Source organism: Antechinus flavipes, chromosome 1, assembly GCF_016432865.1.
Source record: "Antechinus flavipes isolate AdamAnt ecotype Samford, QLD, Australia chromosome 1, AdamAnt_v2, whole genome shotgun sequence".
Classification (NCBI taxonomy): Eukaryota; Metazoa; Chordata; class Mammalia; order Dasyuromorphia; family Dasyuridae; genus Antechinus; species Antechinus flavipes.
The window spans coordinates 496,937,554-496,958,625 of record NC_067398.1 but is presented as its reverse complement, the minus strand read 5'-3'; the positions used below and the strand labels follow the sequence as shown (position 1 = coordinate 496,958,625).

General features: G+C 36.9%; 1 protein-coding gene across 1 annotated transcript in view; it reads right to left on the bottom strand.

Annotated features, from left to right (window-relative positions):
• ABHD3 (abhydrolase domain containing 3, phospholipase) overlaps positions 1-8,801 on the bottom strand; it is a 35,297-nt gene extending 26,496 nt beyond the window's left edge. Inside the window, exons 1-3 of the mRNA XM_051970354.1 lie at positions 8,488-8,801; positions 7,639-7,802; positions 6,279-6,461 (exon numbers count right to left, since the gene is read on the bottom strand). Coding sequence (XP_051826314.1) covers positions 6,279-6,461; positions 7,639-7,802; positions 8,488-8,634 — 494 coding nt within the window. The 5' untranslated portion in view covers positions 8,635-8,801. The remainder of the gene's footprint in view (positions 1-6,278; positions 6,462-7,638; positions 7,803-8,487) is intronic.
• Positions 8,802-21,072: the final 12,271 nt, after the last annotated feature.

Here is a 21,072-nt window from a genome sequence, read left to right as displayed (position 1 = left end):
ATAAACTACATATTCTAAAGTCAACTATGTTTTTTTTTTCAGGGATTGATTATAATTCCAAAACCAGATTGTTCTGCTAGGGAGCAAATAGCAAGTTGACTTTGTGTGATATGGAATCCTTACATAGGAGTCACCACATTTCAGATACTTCCCTCTCAAAAAAAAACTCACATTTCTTCTTAATCACTGAGTCTAGCTGAAATGACATTTTTAATCCCTTTTTAAAAATTCAGTTCAATGAACCCATATTAAATACTCACTAGGCACTAGGATTATTAAATTTCAAGATGGAACAAGTCCTGCCTCAAGTACTTTCTAAGTACTTTGGCAATTATTTAGACTGATTCAATTCATTTTCATTTTGTGGGATTTTTGTCCATATAAGGATGAGGGGAATTGATTGTGGGATGTAGAGAAGATGAGAGAAATAATGACAAATAGCCTTTTTTTCTCAATAAAGTATGAGGTGAGGTCCTAAGCTCATGGGAAGAGGGAATAAGAAGTGGTATGAGAGTCCTAAGGAGAAGATAAAGGAGAAGTACAAGTATTATCCTGCTGCACTAAGAGTCCACTTGAGATTAGATAATAATAATAGATTATTAGAAATACAAATTAATATTTGTAGTGGATTCAGGCAGCATGGTTGAGTGTCTTTCTCTAGCAACGTGAGAATAGGAGCAGAAAAGGCAGATGGTGACATCAGTTCAGAACTGGGATTTGGCAAAGGCCTGAATAATGATGGGACAAGGAAGGGGCTCATCAACCTATGAGCCATCCTTTCATTTACTCCAAATTCTTTATGTTTTCTGGTTCTGGTTTCATTTATTTTTTTTTCAGACTTAATGTCAGTTATGGATATACTTTAGTTTCTCCAGTAGTCTATCAGCTTGTTAACTGTTAAACAGACACATTTCAGTTACAAAGTACCAATTTTTGTAGATTATACAATATAAATCTCAGCATCCTCCATCTTCCCTTTTGTCTCTATCATGGAAAGTACATAACACTGTTGGTCATTTTATATTTTATTTCTGATGGGTCACCAAGGAATTCACTAGCTGGGAGTCAACTTACTGGTGGTGAATTGTACTTAAGTTGATCCTCAGACAGCAGATACAGTTTATTATTAGTACTATATTTAAAGCTTTTCCAGCTTGGTTGAAACTGCCAAGGTTTTAATTGTTTTGCTTAGCTTTCGAAAATCTATACACTATATTTGTCTTATATAAGCCTGTTTTTTTGCATCTCTATAGTCTAACTATGGTCTCTCTTATTATATTAGAAATTATATATAATTATAATATATTTATATATAATTATAATATCTTTGTGTTTATTATATTATATCTAATGTGTTTATATATTATAATTATATATAAATATGTGACATATTTATATATTACAATTATATAATAATAATTATAATGGCAAGTACTATTTTTAAAAATCTTTCTTTGTATTTCAGTCTCTCTAACATTAGTATTCATTATGCCCAACTCCTGCAATCCAAATTCCATTCTCAATAATTTATTGAAACTATTTTTAAAAGTTACAGAAGGCCTCAGTGCCCAATTCAACTAGGATTACAGAATCTCAGGCCAACTAATTGAGAATATCTTCTACGACATCCCAAACAAATGGCCATCCAGTCTTTACTTGAAGAATGTTAGCAAAAGATAACAAAACATAGGTTTAGAGCTGGAAGGAACCTAAAAGATCATAAGTGTCCAGTGCTCTCATTTACAGATGAGGAATCTGAAGCTGAAAAAAATTAAATGGTTTGTCACAGATCAAATAATTAGTGTGAGGTAGGATTTAACAGAGGTCTTCCTTACTTTAAATCCAGTGCTCTAATTACTAATCCAGGCTGCCTTAGAACTCACTACTTCCTGAGGCAGCTCCACTTTGGAATAGCTGAAAGTTTCTGTCTACATGGAGCCTAAACCTGCTTTTCTGAAACTTATACACATTGTTTTTGTTCCTTCTCTCCTGGGGCAGAACAGAACAAATTTACTCTTTCTTTCATGAGAGTCCTTCAAATTCTTGAAATAACTGAGGGCTAGAATCTCAAAGATTAATGAATGTGCTTAAGAGTGATTGAAAGACGGACAGATATGAGCAGCAGCAAATTTATATCCACAATGTGATGTAAGACATCGTCAAAGACAAAGGAAGTGGACTGGTCATGTAACAAGAATGAAAAGCAATAGAATGTGATTGACACACTGGTACCATTAAGATATTAAAAGAAACAAAGAAAGGCCTCTAGCACAACCGGTAGATATTCTATGGATGATTTAGAAAAACATGCAGATAAGAATCACACAGGATGATAAAGTGTGAAGAGACTGTGACTTGTACAAGTGGTAGTACCTTCACTCATGAGATCACACATCCAAGTAGCTAAATAAATCTCTAAATTAAGAACAACAGCAGCCTAGCATTCAGATCTTACAAGAATTTCTTTTCTTCCCTACTTTGGAAAGTATTTTCAAAGTAACTATGTTACTTAAAAGTATATATATTAATATGAGTTAGATTAAAAGAATTCAATATAGATTCTTTCAAAATGTGTTTTTATTATTTTCTAAGAATAATTCTGGCTGGGGAAGAAAATGGCAAACCACTTCAGGATTTTTGCCAGGAAGACCTCATGGACAGTATGGTTTAAGGGGTCATGAATACTCAGACATAACTGAACAACTGAATGACAAGAAGAATAACCTGTATATAAAGAGTAGCATTAGAGCCATCATTAAGGAAATCTATGACTGAAAAAAAACACATAGGTCAGTCATAGAGCAAGAAATAATAAATGAAAAGGCCAAGTGCTTTACTGGCAGCCTTGTAATATTAAAAGATCTTAAAGAAGGCTCAGCTCCACTACTTGCAGAAGGTTACAAGTCCCAGAATAAGCTTCTAGTATTTTGGGTACATCTTCTCTGGAGTATTTATGGAAAATTATGGAAAGCAATTCCATGTAATAATTTGTAGAGATAGATGGAATTGTGAAGTTGGATTTATAGCTAACTTATCTATCAATTATTTGTAATCCAAATTGCTTTTTCAAAAGAGATTCAAAACAGCTGTTCTCTTAAGTAGGCCAGAAATTCTATCTATCATCTTAAAATCAATGTTTAATAAACCCTTGTTTCATTATCAGTATGAAAAAGTCAAACCAAGTTTACTTAATTGTTATAAGTTTTAAATTAATAGAATTCATAGGATCATAGAAATTTAGCATTAAAAGTTGAAGTTAAAGCGGATTCAAATATACTTGAAAATAATAGGCATGAGTTTTTGTGTGTTTAGTTAAGATATAGGGAATTTGTTAACTAAAAAAGAAAAATTATATCTTTTTTTAATCTAGAGTTTTATTCCACAAGCTAAGAGCCAAATTATTTCTAGTACTTAAATTACATCTAAATAGTAATGAATTAAATAGTGCTGTAATGACAACCACCAAGTTCATAAATTTCCTTAAATTCTAAACTTCAGGTCAGGGAGTGACTTAAGTGTATTCTACTATGTAGAATATAGCCCGGTAACACCTGGCAATGAGATGAGCTTTCAGGAACACAGAAAATAGAGAGCTAATCTCAGAATCTGGACAAAATGCATTCAAATCCTACTTCTGACCTCTAAAGACTGCTCCACCTCAGACAAATGACGTGATCGCTTAATAGCCCAGGCAGCTTGCTAAGATAATAACATAGGGAGTTTTCTACAGGTGTAACAATAATACTTCAATTTCAACAAGTCAGAGGCCTAGAACTAGTTTGTCCCCTATGTCAGTGCAGTATAATATCAAGTGTTGAACCGGGTATCAGGAAGACCTAACTTCAAATCCTGATTCAGAAACTTATTAGCTATATGACTCTAGGTAAATCACTTAACCTCATTCAGCTTGTTTCCCCATCAGTAAAATGGGGATAATAACAATACTTATATCATCACATAGTTATGAGGCTCAAAGGAGAGAAATGGTTTAAAAACTTTAAAGCACTATATTACCATCATCATCATCATTATTAGTTACTATTGTTATGTAAGAGCTTCAGACTACCATCTCCCAAACCTCCAAGGCTATTTTTAACTCAATGACCTTTGAAACCCAGGTAATATTTTTATTATTTACCTGTCCTTGATCTTGATTCTGAGATTCCTCACAGCTAATAGGTGAGGTTATAACTGAGTATGCTTGATGGTAAAGGTCTAGGCCCTGATTCAGATAAAGATCCAAAGTCTCTTAATCTAAAAATAGCTGCTGGATAGTCTAGAGCTACAGGAAGTAGAATCCAGCCTAGTTCAATTCCCCCTATTTTATATACCAAATTATAAGTTTCTTAAGACCTGGAGCTATTCCTTATATCTTTGTATATTTAAATTTACCCCATAGTGCCTACCCCAGAGCACTGCACATAGTAAATACTCAATAAGTATTTGGAAGTATAAACCTAAGACATAAGCAAGCTAGAATCTTTCCAACTTCTTGGAAGCCCAGGACAATATTTTTAGCCTCGGGGTCCTGACAATGATCTGTGAGACTTTAGATGACAAAAGGAAGCTTTGCCTTTTGGCAACTCAGGGCTTGTGTCCAGTCTCAAAAGACTTTTTTAAAAAATAGATTTTAAATTGGTTCAGTCCTAGCTTAGAGGTAGCAATTTCAACATTTACAAAAAGCTTTATTAATGCTTTCTGTCCAAGTCTAAAGTTTAACAAAGCCTTAGACACACCATTACGGCTCAGTCTGATTGATTAAAGATGGATAAATGGATGCTGAAATCATAACCAAAGATTTCCCTTCCACTATAATTCTGGTATTTAAAACTAATACAGATTCTAAAAATGTTATCTGGTGCACAAGATATATTTTATATGTCAAAAAGGTACAAGGTAGCATAAGCATAGTCAACAGAAAGCTGACTTTAAAGCCAGAAAGCACTGGATTCAAGAGCTGCTTCTGAGTTCTGTTGCTGTTGTTGATGAGTTGTATCCGACTCTTCATGAACTCTTTTTGAGGTTTTCTTGGCAAAGACAGAGGAGTGGTTTGCCATTTCTTTCTCCAGATCATTTTACAGATAAGTAAACTGAGGTGAACAGGATTAGGTATCTTGCCCAGGATCACACAGCTAGTAAGTGGCTGAGACCAGATTTAAGCTCAAGAAGATGATTCTACTTGATTCCAAGGCCCAGTCCTCTTATCCATTTTACCACCTAGCTGCCCCTAAATTCCTTATATACCGGGTATATAATTCCTTGAGGACTCACTTGAATACTTGGAGAGGCAATGCTCTAGTATAATGAGTAGCAAAGAAAGCACTAATCAGAGGGGTTTTCTTACCCAGGTATACTCTAAGTCAATGAAATCACAAGTCCACTCTCTATCCCTACACAAAAAGTCAAGTTGATACAACTTAAGTGAAGGATTTTCTTTTCCTAGTTATGTGGGGATTTTTATTCACAAGTTCATGCTTCTTTTTGCCTAGTATAATTGTTCCAAAGTGGATAAAGCATTGCTCAATTATATATTATACTCATATATATATATATTATATAAATTATTAATATGCATTATATTACATATATATTATATATTATACTCCTCATAGAAGAGGTCCAAGTCCTTCCTTTCTAAAGTTAGCCTTGACAAGGACTACAGTTTGTAAATTTGAATGTGTTGAAATAACTTAAACACACATCCACAAGTCTCTTTCAACTTAATTCGCTGAATATTTTTGCTCTAGGGCGCAGAGATAAATAGAAACAGGACTTAAAATTTGCTGTTGCCAAGGCACCTTAAAGGCAAGACAAAATAAAATCATGCCTGGAAACTGGGTTAAGTGTAGTTACTAAAAAAAATGCTGCAGTAGCAATTGCCATAAGCCCATAACCTTTGGTCAGACATAAGAGAGGTGAATTATCTCTGAAACAATAAGCATGACCTTGGACCAAATTCTAATGTTTTAAGTGTTTTTACATACTTGGTATATAGTCCCACACTTGAGAAAAAAATTGTGCCTTTCTAAACCAAGCATTTAATGTAACATTAGGAATTCAGCTGTGTTTCTTAAAAAGTGATAATGTGGTTTCCTATAGTGCCAATCATCTACTCCTGCTCCTCTATCAAGCAACTCTAAAGTAAATAACCTTACAGGTAGGGAGGAAAGCATCTTGTATAAAGTAATGTTTTAATTATGCCATTCTGAAATATACATCAATCATCATCATGTTATTTCATCTATTTCATTTAGCTAGAATAAAACACTCAATGGTACCTGTATCCAAGTTCTTCACTGAATTGGATCATATGAAGAATGTAAGATTCTTTGCTTGTTCCTGTGAGCCCAGGCAGCAGTAAGACGGTCGGTCTGGTGCTAGCATCCAAATAACACGTACTCTTATTATTATCAAACCAGTCCAGTGAAATCTGTCCTCCATCTGCTGTTTTAATAAGTTCACTTTAAAACAATCAAAAAACAAAAAATGATTCTCTTTTGTAGTCTTTATATTTGGTAACTATTGCCTCTTCACTTAAATTAATGTTATAGAGGATCTTAATCTTATGAATCATGGGTCTACAATATTACTAGTTCATTTTAAATTGGTTATGCTTTTCTGCACTTCTGCATGCTTCTGAGAAGCCACATAAAAGCCACTTGCTTTCAATACAAAGTTATTATAATAATTAATAACATTTGGTTTTGAGTTATCTTCAGCAGACTGAATAAAAAAGATGCTATGGAATAATAATTATAATAATAACTAATATTTGCACAGTGCCTGAAAGTAGTCCAAATTCTATCTTATTTCCCCATCATTATGAAATGGATGAATAGCTAGTATTATTTCCAACTCCATTAAGTTCATCTAGGATATCAGTGAATTAAAAATAAATATAATTCAGACTTTCTGGTTCCTGGTCCTAAAGATGCTTTCAACTTAACCTTGTTATCTCCTATCAGTATCAAGTATCAGATACCACTTTTAAAATATTTTTAAGTCTCTATCAGAAAGCATCAATGAACTCATGCTATATTCCCAAACAGTACAAGTTCCAGGCAACAAAAGGAACTCCAGAAGGACTAGATGACTCAGGGAAATTAATAATAGGCACCATCTCTGTCTCTTGGTTACTGCTACATTCTGGACTGTCTTTAATGCCTGAAGGTCATTACTATCAGAATCCATTCATTCACTAATGTAAAGTGAAGTTCATATCTCAAAGACCACAATGAATAGCACCTTTTGCATTATTTATTTATTTATTTTTGGCATCATTAACTGCCTGTCTTTCTGTTTCTATGGTGTAAATCACCAAAGGACTTAGGTACTCTGGGACAGCTGAATCACTTCTTGGAAAACGGATACAAAAACACTTCTTTAATTCTAGAAATAGTCTATTCGGTCTAAGATCAAAATTTTAATACAATGGCAGTAACTGGAAACATAGTATTCCACTTGATTTGTTGCACCTATTTCTGGGCCCGGAGACCTTTCATTCACACACCTCTATCCCACATACTATATTTACTAAACAGAAGTACTAACGCCTAGGCATTGGATGGGGGTGGGGTCCCTTCCTGCAAGGTAGTAAGGATGGCTATGGAGGAAAAAAAACCCGGTAAATATACTTACTTTCTGTACTGCACTTGGGGCTTGGAAGTGATGAAAGGTCTCAGTAAAGTCTGCCCCCGGCTCTCCCAGCACCAAATGGTGGGATAGTAGGTTTCTGTCACTACCGGACAATGGTCCTGAAGAAAGCGGCTCAGGCTCTCACCCCCTGTCACCAGTTGGGGTTTCTGGGAAAGGCCAATATCAAGGAAAGGTTAAAAAACAGTGTTGTTGGTATTCCACTACGTGCTCATACACGTTCATTCTCTCTTTGTCTACATTTGTTACGAGGCCTATAGCAAGGAACTCACGAAGATTGCAACTTTCAAGTTTTATTTCTGAAACGGCCCCGGTAAGCTGAGCAAAGGAAGCCACAGCAAAAACTCCCTTAAGTTTCGGAGAAACATACGGAACCGTGCCACAGTTCATCAATAATTAAAGCGACCCAATGACAGCCCGGCTTGCATACTAGCTGGGTGTGCTCTGCGGTCAGCCAGGGTCGAGGGCATTTCTTGGGAAAGAGACTAGTTGATGCTTCTTAGCCCCAAAAGGGAATCAAGATGGGCAGCTTAGAAGATGGGGCGCGGAGAGAGGGGTGCGTTTCCCGCGTCTTCCCGTTAAAAGCATTTACTTTGGCTACAGCGTGCATACCGGTAGTTTGGAGAAAGCAGTCATCCTTCCTTTCTTTTTCAAACCAGGTAGCCTCCCTCTGGAGTCACTTGCATCCCGGGGTAGCAATGTTCAAGTTTTCTCGGCCTCATCAAGTGCAAAGCACTCCGTTCCGCTTGCTAGCCCCGGCCCCTGTCCCTCCGCTTGCCAACCCCACCCTCCCGGAGCGCCCGGGCCCCTCTCGGTCCCCCACCCCCACCTCACCTTGGCAATGCTGCTCAGGTAGTAGCAGGCATAGGCAACGCTGAAGCCCAGGACCAGAGACAAACCTACGCCCGAGCCCAGGAACCCGACTCGGACTTGGTGCTCCAGATAGAGGGAAAACTCCCGGGACAGCATCTCCAGGTCCATGGCCGGCCGCCGCTGCGCCGCGCGCTGCCGATCGTGCGCCGGGTCCCGGGAGGATGGAGAGGACCCGAGCCCCGGGAGCTGAAGCAGGAAGGCGCGCAGCAGCAACGGGGCCGGCGGCCGGCACTTGTCTACAGCGGCTCCTACAGAGGAAAGGGGCCGTTTCCGCCTACTGAAGCGGGGCGGGCAGAGCCGAGAAGGAGACGTAACTGGGGCCACCCGTCACCGCCCCCCTTGTCTGCTGCTGCGGGCGCCGCCGGCTCCTCCCCGGCTTTACGGGGAGCCGCCCCCGCCTTCCACTAAGGAACCTTCCAGAGGAGCTGGCAGGAGCCTAGAGCTGACCGGAGGGATGGGGGAGGAGTGGCTTGGAGAAGCGGGGGGCGGGGAACAGCAGAAACCGACCCCATTTAAAGCCCTCTAGTGAAGGGAGTCAACTTGGGGTCACTGCTAAATAATAAAAAGGTCGGGCCACAGTCCCCGTTCCTGGCCTCCGGACAACGATATGCGGCTATGACCTTGAGCGAGTGGGTTAACCCTGCCGGGGAAAAGCTTAAGGAGCAAGGGGGCAAGTCCCCAGGACTAGGGATGTGGAGCGACTTAGGGGGGAAAAGTGTTCGCAAAGTTGATGCGTAAAGTGAAGAGAATAAGCTGTGGCTTAACGGCAAAAGTGTGTGTGGGGGGTGGGGAGGGAGGGGGGTTGGGACAACGCAGGAAGCCGGTGGAAATGTCACTCTCAATAGAAATATGAACGTTCAAAATCAGATTTGAATGCTTCCATATTCTGCATCACAAGCAGGGATCAGAAGTTAGTTCCTGGTTTGTTCTCCTAAATAGACCAAATGGGTCAAAACAAACGACCTCCAAAAACTAAGTATCTTGAACGCGAAGGGTTTAATATCCACACTTGATATATCCTCGTTTTGTGATAAGTCTGGTCATCTAATATAATACACAGGAAAAAGGTTGGGAAGTAGAATTTCCTAAGTTTATTTATAGCAACAAGAATAAAGCCCGGAAATTTAATTAGGTATCATCTGAAAAGGCTCAGAGGGAAGGATTAGAATTGTACATTATGAGCTGTTTCCATGTTTAGGTGATTAACCCGTTCTGTAGGGGTTCTGAGCAAAATTATATACAGGATATATCAAAAGCTATTAGAACTAAAACAATACTTACATTTTTGGGACACCCTATAAAATAGCCCTTAGATAAATTGTAAATTAAATTTTAAAATGTTTAAAAATCCAGATTAGATGAAATAACAGGTAACTCCTGAAAATGGCAGGAACTCCACTGATTAAAAAGAAAATGATATAGATTGGTATTAGATGTGAGCATATAAGTTTATCTAAACAGTTTTTTTTAGTTCCATTTTTTTAATGTCACTATTAGTCCAAATCTCAAGTGTCAATATAAGCTTAACTGAATTAGCATATTCTTAAAGGGAAAGAACATTTATATTTATGTGACATTGTATATCTCTGATTAACATCCTAGTCCTATTTTAAAAGTGAACAAACTATAGCAAAAATTTAACCTTCAGGCCTAAAGGATGATAGAGATGTGCCTTGATGCACTCTTACAGTTGTAAAGGGAAAAATAATAATTCATCCTTAAAAATATTAACCCCTTAATCATTCATATCAATGAAAGATAAGAGAGTCTAGATTAAAGCTCCAGAATACATATCTGTATGGATATATATGCATATAAAATATTTAATATACACATATTTTGAATATAAGCATCAATTTCATGTCTCCTTACCTTTTACCTGTCTTTCCCCCTGTAGTGTTCTGGGTGGTTTTCTGGAGGTCTCTGGACCAGCCTTCGTTTCAGTTGAGTAATTACCATGAGAATAGCTAGGGATAAAGTCCAAATTCTTTATTATCTCCTTCACAATATAGTTTTCTTACTTGGGGCCTGGCTACCTTTTTGAAGGTCCTCCTGAATATGTCTTGGTTTCTGTGGGGGAGGCAGGAGGACCATTACAACAGTCTCTCTGTCTTGAAATCTGTCTCAGTCCAAGGACTTGTGCTCCAGCCTCCCGTCTTTTGTCTTCTCAGAGTCTGTCTCCAAATCCTTTCAGTCCCCTTTCTAGGTCTGACTCTGACCTTCTTAAATACTCTTATTACAATTAAATCCATTCATCATAGTGAATATGTCAGTCATTATATCACTATGGAATCATTATTTGTTGTAAGATTAAATCAGTCATACTGAATTAGAGAACTATTAATCACCATGCTAAACTAGATAACCATTGTTTTATCAGTTCCACTGAGTTGACATCTTGTAAGAATCCTTGTTTCAAGTACAGACTTCTGGCCTATAACATCCCCTATTACTGCTTTTGTTAGATTTCAGTTATAAAAATTCTGTTCTCTAGTCTAAAGTGAATAAGCAGGGCTGAGACTAAAGGTAGACAAGGGGGTAACAATGAGGGCTATTTTTAATTCTATTTTATTTAGATGCACTTAAGTTTAATTTCAGAAAATCAAATTTTCCATAGTACATGGGTATGTATTAGTGCTAAATCATATGTCCTAACTTAATAAAGGCTTGAGACCTCCAGAGTACAGTGATACATAATGAATTTTGAAAGCTTCCTTAAGGTATACAAATGCTTTCTTTTGACCCTAGTAACAAGCAATGAAATGACAGGAGAAAGGAAGAAAAGGCTAGTGACTGCCTGGTTAAATCTTGACCAAGGACAAGAAAATTAGTTGAGACATCATCCTCTTCAACCCTTGGTTTTGACTTCCCTCTGCTTCGTTTAATATTTCTTGTCTAACTGGCTATTCTTGCAAATTACCTGGACACCTGATCCCTATCCATTTCTTCCTGTGTCAATTTTACAAGTATATTGATATACCTGTTTAAATGTGGGTCTCTTGTAATTTGTTCCTTAAAAGTTTTTCCCTCCAGGAAAAAAATCTAAGTTCAAGAACTAAGACAATCAGAAAATAATATCCCTTTTTACTTTCCAACTATCAATGTTCCTACATTGAGGATGAAAATGAAAATGATAGATAGAAAAAAATAGATATGTGTATGTATGTTAACTTTGAGATTAAGGTGAAAACAAGATCTTAGGTAACCAAGACCAATATCATTCATTAGACTGGCAGCCAAGAAATCAAATTAGTTAAGGGAAAAGAATGAGATCATGAGATTGAAGTCAGCCAGGAAAGTAGGTAAGGTAAACATTATGGGGAAAAAGGAAGACATTGTAATAAGGGGAGAGGGAAATAGCATTAAAGGAAGCTAAAAGGCTGAAGTTGGGAGGCAAAAGTCAGAATGTCAGAAGCAGAACCTGTAGGGAAATAAAACTGGCTGCCCCGGACCCCCCAAAATGTAGGTTTGTTGTTGTTCAGTAATTCAACTCTTTCTGACCCCATTTGGGGTTTTCTTGGCAACCATATTAGAATGGTTGGCCATTTCCTTCTCTGGCTCTTTTGACAGATGAGTAAACAAGGCAAACTGGGTTAAGTGACTAAGGTCAGATTTGTACTCAGGAAGACTCATCTACAAATGTACCTGGAATGGAAGTACCTGGAAGTAACTTACTAAGGGAAAAAAAGATTAGTATCTTAGAGGGATGATTGAACCAAGGTGAGAAGATAGCAAAAATCAAAAAATGTACCAGGATGAGGAGACCCCAGATCTGAGAGAAGTTGTAGGATTGTAGATAGTTGTAGGCAGTGCATAATATCAAAGTCCAGAAAGTCAGAAGCAGAGAGGAAAGAAACCAAAAGGTGTTCAGTCAAGAGTCCAGGAAATGTGAGAGTTGAGTTGGAAGCCAAAAGTCAAAGGTTATATAGCCTAGCCATAAGCAAAACTATATGGTCAGATGAGTAAACCATACAGAGTTCATCATGGCTAAAGGTAACCCCCCAAAACAAAGGGTAAGATGTTTGCTCCCTCTGGCTTTGTGCAGACTTTCAAGGAAGAACATAAGAGGAATTCAGAGGTTCCTGTTAACTTTGTAGAGTTTTCTAAAATGTGATCCAGGAGGTAGAATGTTATGTCAGGGAAAGAGAAATTCAAGTTTGATGAAATGGCAAAAGATGATAAGGTATGATATGATAGAGAAATGAAAAGCCATGATCAGTGAAAAGTGGCAAAAAGAAGGATCCTAATGCATTTAAACAACCACCATCTGACTTCTTTCTTCCTGTTCTGTTCAGAATTTCATCCCAACTTATACCCTAAAGAGATACCAAAGAAGGGAAAGGGCCCTGTATGTGCCAAAATATTTGTGGCAGCCCTGTTTGTAGTGGCTAGAAGCTGGAAAATGAATGGATGCTCATCAATTGGAGAATGGCTGGGTAAATTGTGGTATATGAACATTATGGAATATTATTGTTCTGTAAGAAATGACCAGCAGGATGAATAAAGAGAGGACTGGTGAGACTTACATGAACTGATGCTAAGTGAAATGAGCAGAGCCAGGAGATCATTACATACCTCAACAATGATACCGTTTGAGGATGTATTCTGATGGAAGTGGATTTCTTCGATAAAGAGAGCTAATTCAGTTTCAATTGATCAAGGATGGACAGAAGTAGCTACACCCAAAGAAAGAACACTGGGAAATGAATGTAAACTGTTTGCATTTTTGTTTTTCTTCCCGGGTTATTTATGCCTTCTTAATCCAATTCTCCCTGTGCAACAAGAGAACTGTTCGGTTCTGCACACATATATTGTATCTAGGATATACTGTAACCTATTTAATATGTAAAGGACTGCTTTCCATCTGGGGGAGGGGGTGGAGGGAGGGAGGAGAAAAATCGGAAAAGAAGTGAGTGCAAAGGATAATGTTGTAAAAAAATTACCCTGGCATGGGTTCTGTCAATAAAAAGTTATTTATTTAAAAAAAAAAAAAAAGAATTTCATCCCAAGATCAAGTTTACAAACCTTGACCAAATCACTGGGGATGTGGCAAAGAAGCTTGGCAAAGTGTGAAACAATCTGAGTGACAATGAGAAACAACTTTATAATAATAAGGCAGAGACTTAGTTCTTCTCAGCACAGAGATCCAAGACAATTTCAACAGATTTGATATGGAAACTGCCATCTGTATCCAGAGAGACAGTCATGGAGACTGAATATAGATCAAAGCATATATTTTCAGTTTTTTTGGTTTGTTTGTTTTTTTTCTCATGGTTTTTTCCCTTTTGTTCTGATTTTTCTTTCTCAATATGGCTAACATGAAAATATATTTAAAATGATTTTACACATATAACCTGATGAGGTCCTGGATAGCTACCTGGAACTTAGCTGAGAAAACCTGAAGCATTGATAAAATCATAATACTCCCTCTGGCAGGAAGGTAGGTCACTGATGGGATCATCTCAGCCCTAAGTGAATTTTTTATTCTTAAGAAGATCTTTTTTTTTAAGTGAACTTTTCATTACAGACCCATTCCATTTAGAGGTTTTTAGAAATCCCACCTTACTGTCTCTAATCAGAAAGCCAAGTTATGATGTCAAACTCATGATGTAGATCTTTGCTAAATCTCTTTTAAGTTTAGCCCACCAATTAATGGTGTAATTCCACTCCCTTGTTATTCCCCTTTGGAGTTAGTCTGCTAAACTGTATGGATTTAGCCTGCCATTCAATGGCATACTTCCACCTTATGGTACATTCCCTTTTATGGAGTTTTCCTCCTGACTTAATTGTGAGTTCCACTAGGGAACTTGTTTTTCTCCTTGTTAGTTGTTAAATCCCCTTTCCTTGATAACTTCTTGCTAATTCACATAATAAATAGTACTCCTTTGTACTTGTATAGATATCTTGACATGGTTGCTCCTGAGAACTGAATCTCTATTATGGTGTTTTTATATAATCAATTATATAAACAATTGCTCTCCTGAATCTATTTCATATTTACCATTTCTGGTGCCTATTTTAGCTCTTCATAAACTGTATCATATTGCTTGATTTCTTGGGGAGAAGGAAAAGAAGGGAGAAAGGGAGAAAAAATTTGGAATTCAAAATCTTACAAAAATGAATATTGAAACTATCTTTATGTGTAGTTGGAAAAATAAGGTACTATTAAGTAAAATAATAATGATGCAGCCAAACCGAAGGAGAAATATGAGAAGAATGTCATAGATTATAAATTGAAAGAGAGGTTTGATGGGGCAAAGAAGACTACTAATGTTGCTTGGAAAAAGGTAGAGAAGAAAGATGAGGAAGACAAGGAAGAGAGGAGGATGAGGATGCTTTAAATGAAGCACCTCTCTGTGATACTGTGGTTGCCCATATTAGGTTTGATTGGCTTCTGATCACAGCTTCTCAAAAGTGCTTCTAGAAAGATATTGTAACTGGTTTACATGAAGTGGCCATGGGTATCTCAGAGCACCTAGAAACTGTATCAAAGCTGTACATATTTCCAAACATTTTTTAAAATGAAAAAAGATTCTTGTGTTCTCACTTTGTATACTTTTTGTTGTTGTTTTCAGGCTTTTAATTTTGTAAAGTGGTGTTTAACTAAATCCCATTCCCTCGACAGATTCTTGGCATCCAGGCTTAACGAGAACATCAGGCTCATCTACCACTTCCATGAGACTGCAACCCAAAGCTTACACTGTGAGGATAGATTGCAGAGACAGTATAGTGGGTGTCCATTTAAGTTAAATGTTGTCTTTCTGTATATGTAATGAAATTGCAACCAGCTCCTGTTCTTAGGGGTCTGGGGTAGTCACCTACCATGAGAAAAGTGTCTGAATTTTGAGTTTTCTTTTTTAGTTGAAGGGCAGTAGTTTTAAATTCAAATTGTAGAGTTCTGTCTTATTTCAATCAAATAGAAAGCCAGGGCAGTGATACAAGAAAAAAGAATAAAAAGTGTGTTCTTAAATACAACCTGGGATGTTTTGTGTTTATTTTTTTAATGTTTAGAATGCTGAAATGTCTTTTGAAGCAAAATAAAGAGTATTATGCTGTTGAAAACCATTTCTCCTGGGAGAAAGGAAAAGGAGAGGGAGAAAAGGAAAAAGAGAATTAGAATGGTGTAAATTATCTGCCATAAAGAGAGGCAAGAAAAAGCCTTTACAGTAGAAGGGAAGAGGAAAAGGAGAGGGTGAGTAAATTAACCTTATTCTCATCAGAATTGATTCAAAAAAAGGAAATAACATACATATTCAATATGGTATAGTATAAAAGAGAGGGCATATTGGGGGAGAGAGTGGTCAGTAGCATAACATTTCTGAGTAGGGACAGGGTAAAAGGAGAGAGAGAAAATAGAATAAATGGGAGGAATACAGTTAGCAATAGTAATTGTAAAAAGAATTTTGAAGCAAGTTTCTCTGGTAAGACCTCATTTCTCAAACTGAGAGAAGGAAGTCAAATTTGTAAAAAAAAAAAAAAAATTAAGGGCCATGCCCCAGTTGATAAATGATCAAAAAATATGATCCATGGCCAAAAGACTATAAATTCATGTATATCTTTTATCCTAACAATCACTACTAGGCATGAATCCCCAAAGAAATTTTAAAAGAAGGAAAAGGACTTATGTGTACAAAAATATTTACAAGTTATAGCTAGATGGCACAGTGGATAGAGCACCAGCCCTGAAGTCAGGAGGACCTGAGTTCACATTTGGTCTTAGACACTTAACACTTCCTAATTGTGTGACCCCAATTGCCTAGGCAAAATATATATGTGTAGTCCTCAAGTCAAAAAACGAAAATTGAGGAGATGCTCATCGCTTGGGGAATAGCTGAAAAAATTATGGTAAGTGATTATGATGGAATGTTATCGTTCATGGGAAATGATGGCAGGATGCTCTCAGAAAAACTGGAAACTGTTCCATGCACTCAAACAAAGTGATGTACTCTGAACAAAGTAATGGCAATGTTCTGGGATGATCAGTGCTAAGTGATTTTGCTATTCTCAGCAGTACAATGATCTACAACTACTCTGAAGGACTTATGAAAAATCCTAATCATACTCAGAGAAAGAACTGATTGTGATTGTGTCTATCTGAATACAGAATGAAGCATTCTCTCTCCTCTTTCCCTCCCTCCCTCCCTCTCTCTCTCTTTCTCTTTTCTTTCCTTTTTTTTAGGGTGGCCAATCTATTTCTTCACAATGTGACTTTTATGGAAATATTTTGTTTAACTTCCCTTGCAGTTTCTTAATGAGGACTGGGGGTGGGGAAAAGGAGAGAATCTGGAACTCAAAAGTTTTAAGAACAGATATTTTAAAAATTGTTTTAAATGTGGTTGGGAGAAAATATCAAATAAATAAATTTTTAAAAAAAGAATCTGAAAGAAAGGAAAGAAGAAAGAAAGAAAGAAAGAAAGAAAGAAAGAAAGAAAGAAAGAAAGAAAGAAAGAAAGAAAGAAAGAAAGAAAAAAGAAAGAAAGAAAACCATTCCTTCCCTTCCCATTCCTCTTCAATTTAAAACCAAATCAAACCTGAGCAGTGAAGGAGTTCAAGGGAGTATTTGCTTTAAGCTACTCTGCCATTTAAATAGTTGATATATGAATAGTGTTAATATGGTATGCAAATCTGTACTTACTTGGATGGAGTGGATGCTTGAAAAAGTGACCATTCTGAGGCTCTCCTGCCTATGAGTTACAGGTTTTAGAACTATTGAAAAACAGGTCATGAGATTTTAAGCTAGTTCCACTGAATAGTTTTGACTTTTTTCCCCCTTCTCTGATTAAATTGGGATTCATTTGCTATATGTACTAAAATGTTCCTTTTTAAAAAAAATTCTTTTTTGTTACTGTTTCAAATTTGTTTGGGGATTCCTTTCTATCACTCCTTAGTTTTGGTTTAGCACTCTCAAGTTTTTATCCAGAGAAGCACTAGAAATTTCCCAGCTCTGCCAAGTCATAGAGAAGGGATAGCGTAGTTGAACACTGGCTTCTTCTCTCTCTCTTTTTTTTTAAATAACTTTTTATTGATAGAACCCATGCCAAGGTAATTTTTTTAACAGCATTATCCCTTGCATTCACTTCTGTTCCGATTTTTCCCCTCCCTCCCTCCACCCCCTCCCCCAGATGGCAAGCAGTCCTATACATGTTAAATATGTCACCGTATATCCTAGATACAATATATGTGTGCAGAACTGAACAGTTTTCTTGTTGCACAGGGAGAATTGAATTCAGAAGGTAGAAATAACCCGGGAAGAAAAACAAAAATGCAAGCAGTTTATATTTATTTCCCAGGAACACTGGCTTCTTCTCAAGCCTGCTGGGTTCTGGGAGAAAGTTACCAGTCAATTATTACTTCTAGATAGAGCAAGTAGGGCCACTAAGTGAGGGTTGTGGTGTATCCTTCCCCATCTATACCAAGGTATCTAAGATCTGTAAGGGAGTCCATATAACACATTCTTCCCTCAATTGGAATATCTTCCCCTTTTAAATACTAAAAATATGAAGAAAATAAAAATTGATTCAGAGCTTAATGTTAGTGTTGGGTGAGGAAATGGCCTATATATATTTAAGTGTTTTGAGAATGGTGATGGATAATGTCAATTCCTGGAAAGAGGTGGGATTCTTGTGGTTTAGGGCACTAAAGTCCTAGGGCACTAAACCAAATTAGGTTAAAATTGTAAATGGTCATCTGAAGTGTTCTTTGCATGAAGGGAATGTTTCTCACCAGAAAGTCTCTTAAATAAAACATTTAAGCTTTCAAAGGTGTATTCGGGGGCCACTTTTCAATAAAACAGTGTCAGTCAGAGCATACCTGTATAGCCTGTTTTTTTTTTTTTCTGTGACCTAGGGTCATTCAGGGAATTGAGTGTCAAGTGCATGGTTAGAGTCATATTCTTCAGCCCTTCATTTTCTCTCTTTGCAACCCTTCCTTCATTTTTGTTTTTTTTCTTCTCACAGATATTGAGGTAGCATCTAGGACTAAGGAAGAATAGGACAATTCCCCCATGTATCACAATTCTATTTCCATTCCTGACTTAAACTCATCCCAAGGTGCAAGTCTCAAGAGTAGACAAAGCCAAGGGGACATTGTATCCAAGGGCAGTCTTTTGGAAATGGGGCTTGGGACTTGGGCCCAGTTTCATACAAGGGGGCATATTGACATGTCTGGTTTCACTGCTGACCAGTTGTTGGTTTGAAGGCTAACCAAGGCCTTCCTTGCCCTGCTTTGTGTTCAGTCTTGTTTATTATTCACCCATGCATCCTGTATCAACAAGTTCCCCTTGTGCCCATCAGGGATGCAGAATGAGGGTGATGGACCAGATGACCTGCCCCTTCCATCTCTGAATCCTTTAATCATATTCTGAATATTCCCTTCATCCTAGAGTTGCCATTTTATTTACTGTAATCTACAAGCCTTTTGGGAAATGTTCAGGACAGAAGGATGGCATTCCAATAAAGGACATCACTTAACTTAAGTTTCCCACTTATTCCAAACCTATATTCTGTGAAGATCATTGTAAACAGGTTATTTTAGGAAGTGTGTTGAGGGGTTCTAAAGACCAACAGGACAATGAATTTCAAAAAGAAGATAGAATCTAAGTAGTGGTTATTGGGATGAGGGCTTGATAATTAGATTTCTTCAAAATTAAAGCTAATTTAGGCATTAAGAAAAACATTTGCTTATCAGAGGGACTGACCCCATTAGGACTGCTGCAATGTTTTGTAATGCCTTGACTTGGGATGAAGCTTGGTCTAATTGTTTTTTTGCAGTGTCAGCCTATCTATACATGCTTCTAATACTTTGGTCTCTAATACTCTTTTCCCATTTTGCTTCTCTCATCTAATTCTTTTTCTCTTTTACTTTTCTCTCAATGAGGTCTGATTTTTAGGGGAAAACAAACATACCCCAAAACCCTATGCTTAATATAGCAATTATTGTTTAAATATCTCTCTCAGGTTTATATTCTTGTCAAAAAGTGTATCTAGGGACCTTTTAAAATGCATCCATTTTCTGTAATAAAGGTTATTAATTGGTCTTCCCTTCAAAAAGCCCCAATAAACTACATGGTCAAAATACAAAATAAATATTATACAAATCTATGAGAAGCAAGATGTTCAGAACCAGAGCAAATAGATTTTGTTTGCATTTTCAGGGGGTAGAATCTATGAACCATAGCAAAATAAGAAAAAAAAAGTTTGTCCAAAAAGAAAAATGGAGACTTTGCCCCTCCTGTATCCTTTTTGCCTCCTCCTTTCCAAAAAACAATTACTAAACATCTCTTTTGACTCGAGGATATATAAATTACCTAAGAGTTTACCTATGAAGATATATACCAGAACTATGTAAATTGTTGTTTTTGTTCAGTTGTGTCCAACTCTTCGTGACCTCATTTGGAGGGGTTTTTTTGTGTTTCTTTTTTGGCAAAAATATAGGAATGGTTTATCATTTCCTTCTCTGGCTCATTTTATACTTGAAGAAATCGAGTTAAGCACTGTTAAGTGACTTGCTCAGGATTACATAGTTATTAAGTTACTGAGGCTGGATTTGAATTCAGATCTGCCTTATTCCAGGGCCCAAGCCTCTATCCACTGTGCCACCTATCTGCCATAAAACGTGCTTAAGGGGAAAAAATAATTGATTTAAGTAACTGGAGAAATAAATATTAATTGATCATGGGTAGATAGGTAACAAAAATGGCAAAGCAACTAATTAATTTATTTATTCGATCAAACTTTCAAAGGATCATTTATAAAACTAGAAAAAATAATAAAATTCATCAGGAAGAACAAAAGGTAAAGAATTTCAATCAGTCAACAAATATTTATAAAGTACTTAATATGTGCCAGGCACTGTGCTAAGTGCTAGGAACACAAAGATAGGTAAAAAATACTTCTTGCTCTCAAGGAGCTCACAGTTTAATGGAAAAGACAACATATAAGTATCTATGTACAAATAAGCTATAGACAAAATAAATTAGAAAAACTAAACAGAGGGAAAGCACGAGGATCAAGAGAGATCAGAAAGACTTCCCTTAGAGAGTAGGATTTTAGCTGGATCTTGAAGAAAGCCAGGAAAGCTAGGAGGGAGGGAGAGATGAGGAGGGAGAGCCTTGCAGGCATGAGGTCAGTGAAAATGCTTGGAGTCACAAATTCATAAGAATACAAGCCATTCTCCAATTGATAAATGTCCAAAGGACATAAACAGACAATTTTCACATGAAGATAATTAAAGCCATTTCTAATCATATGAAAAAGTGTTCTAAATCACTATTGATTAGTGAAATGCATATTAAAACCATTCTGAAGTGCCATATCATACCTTTCGAAATTGGCTGAGATGATGGGAAAAAATAATGATAAATGTTAGAGAGGATGTAAAAAAACTGGGACACTAATACATTGTTGGTGGGGTTGTGAACTGATCCAACAATTCTGGAGAGCAATTTGGAACTATGCTCAAAAAGTTATCAAATTGTGCATACCCTTTGATCCAGCAGTGCCTCTACTGAGTCTATATCCTAAAGAGATCATAAAAAAGGAAAAGGAC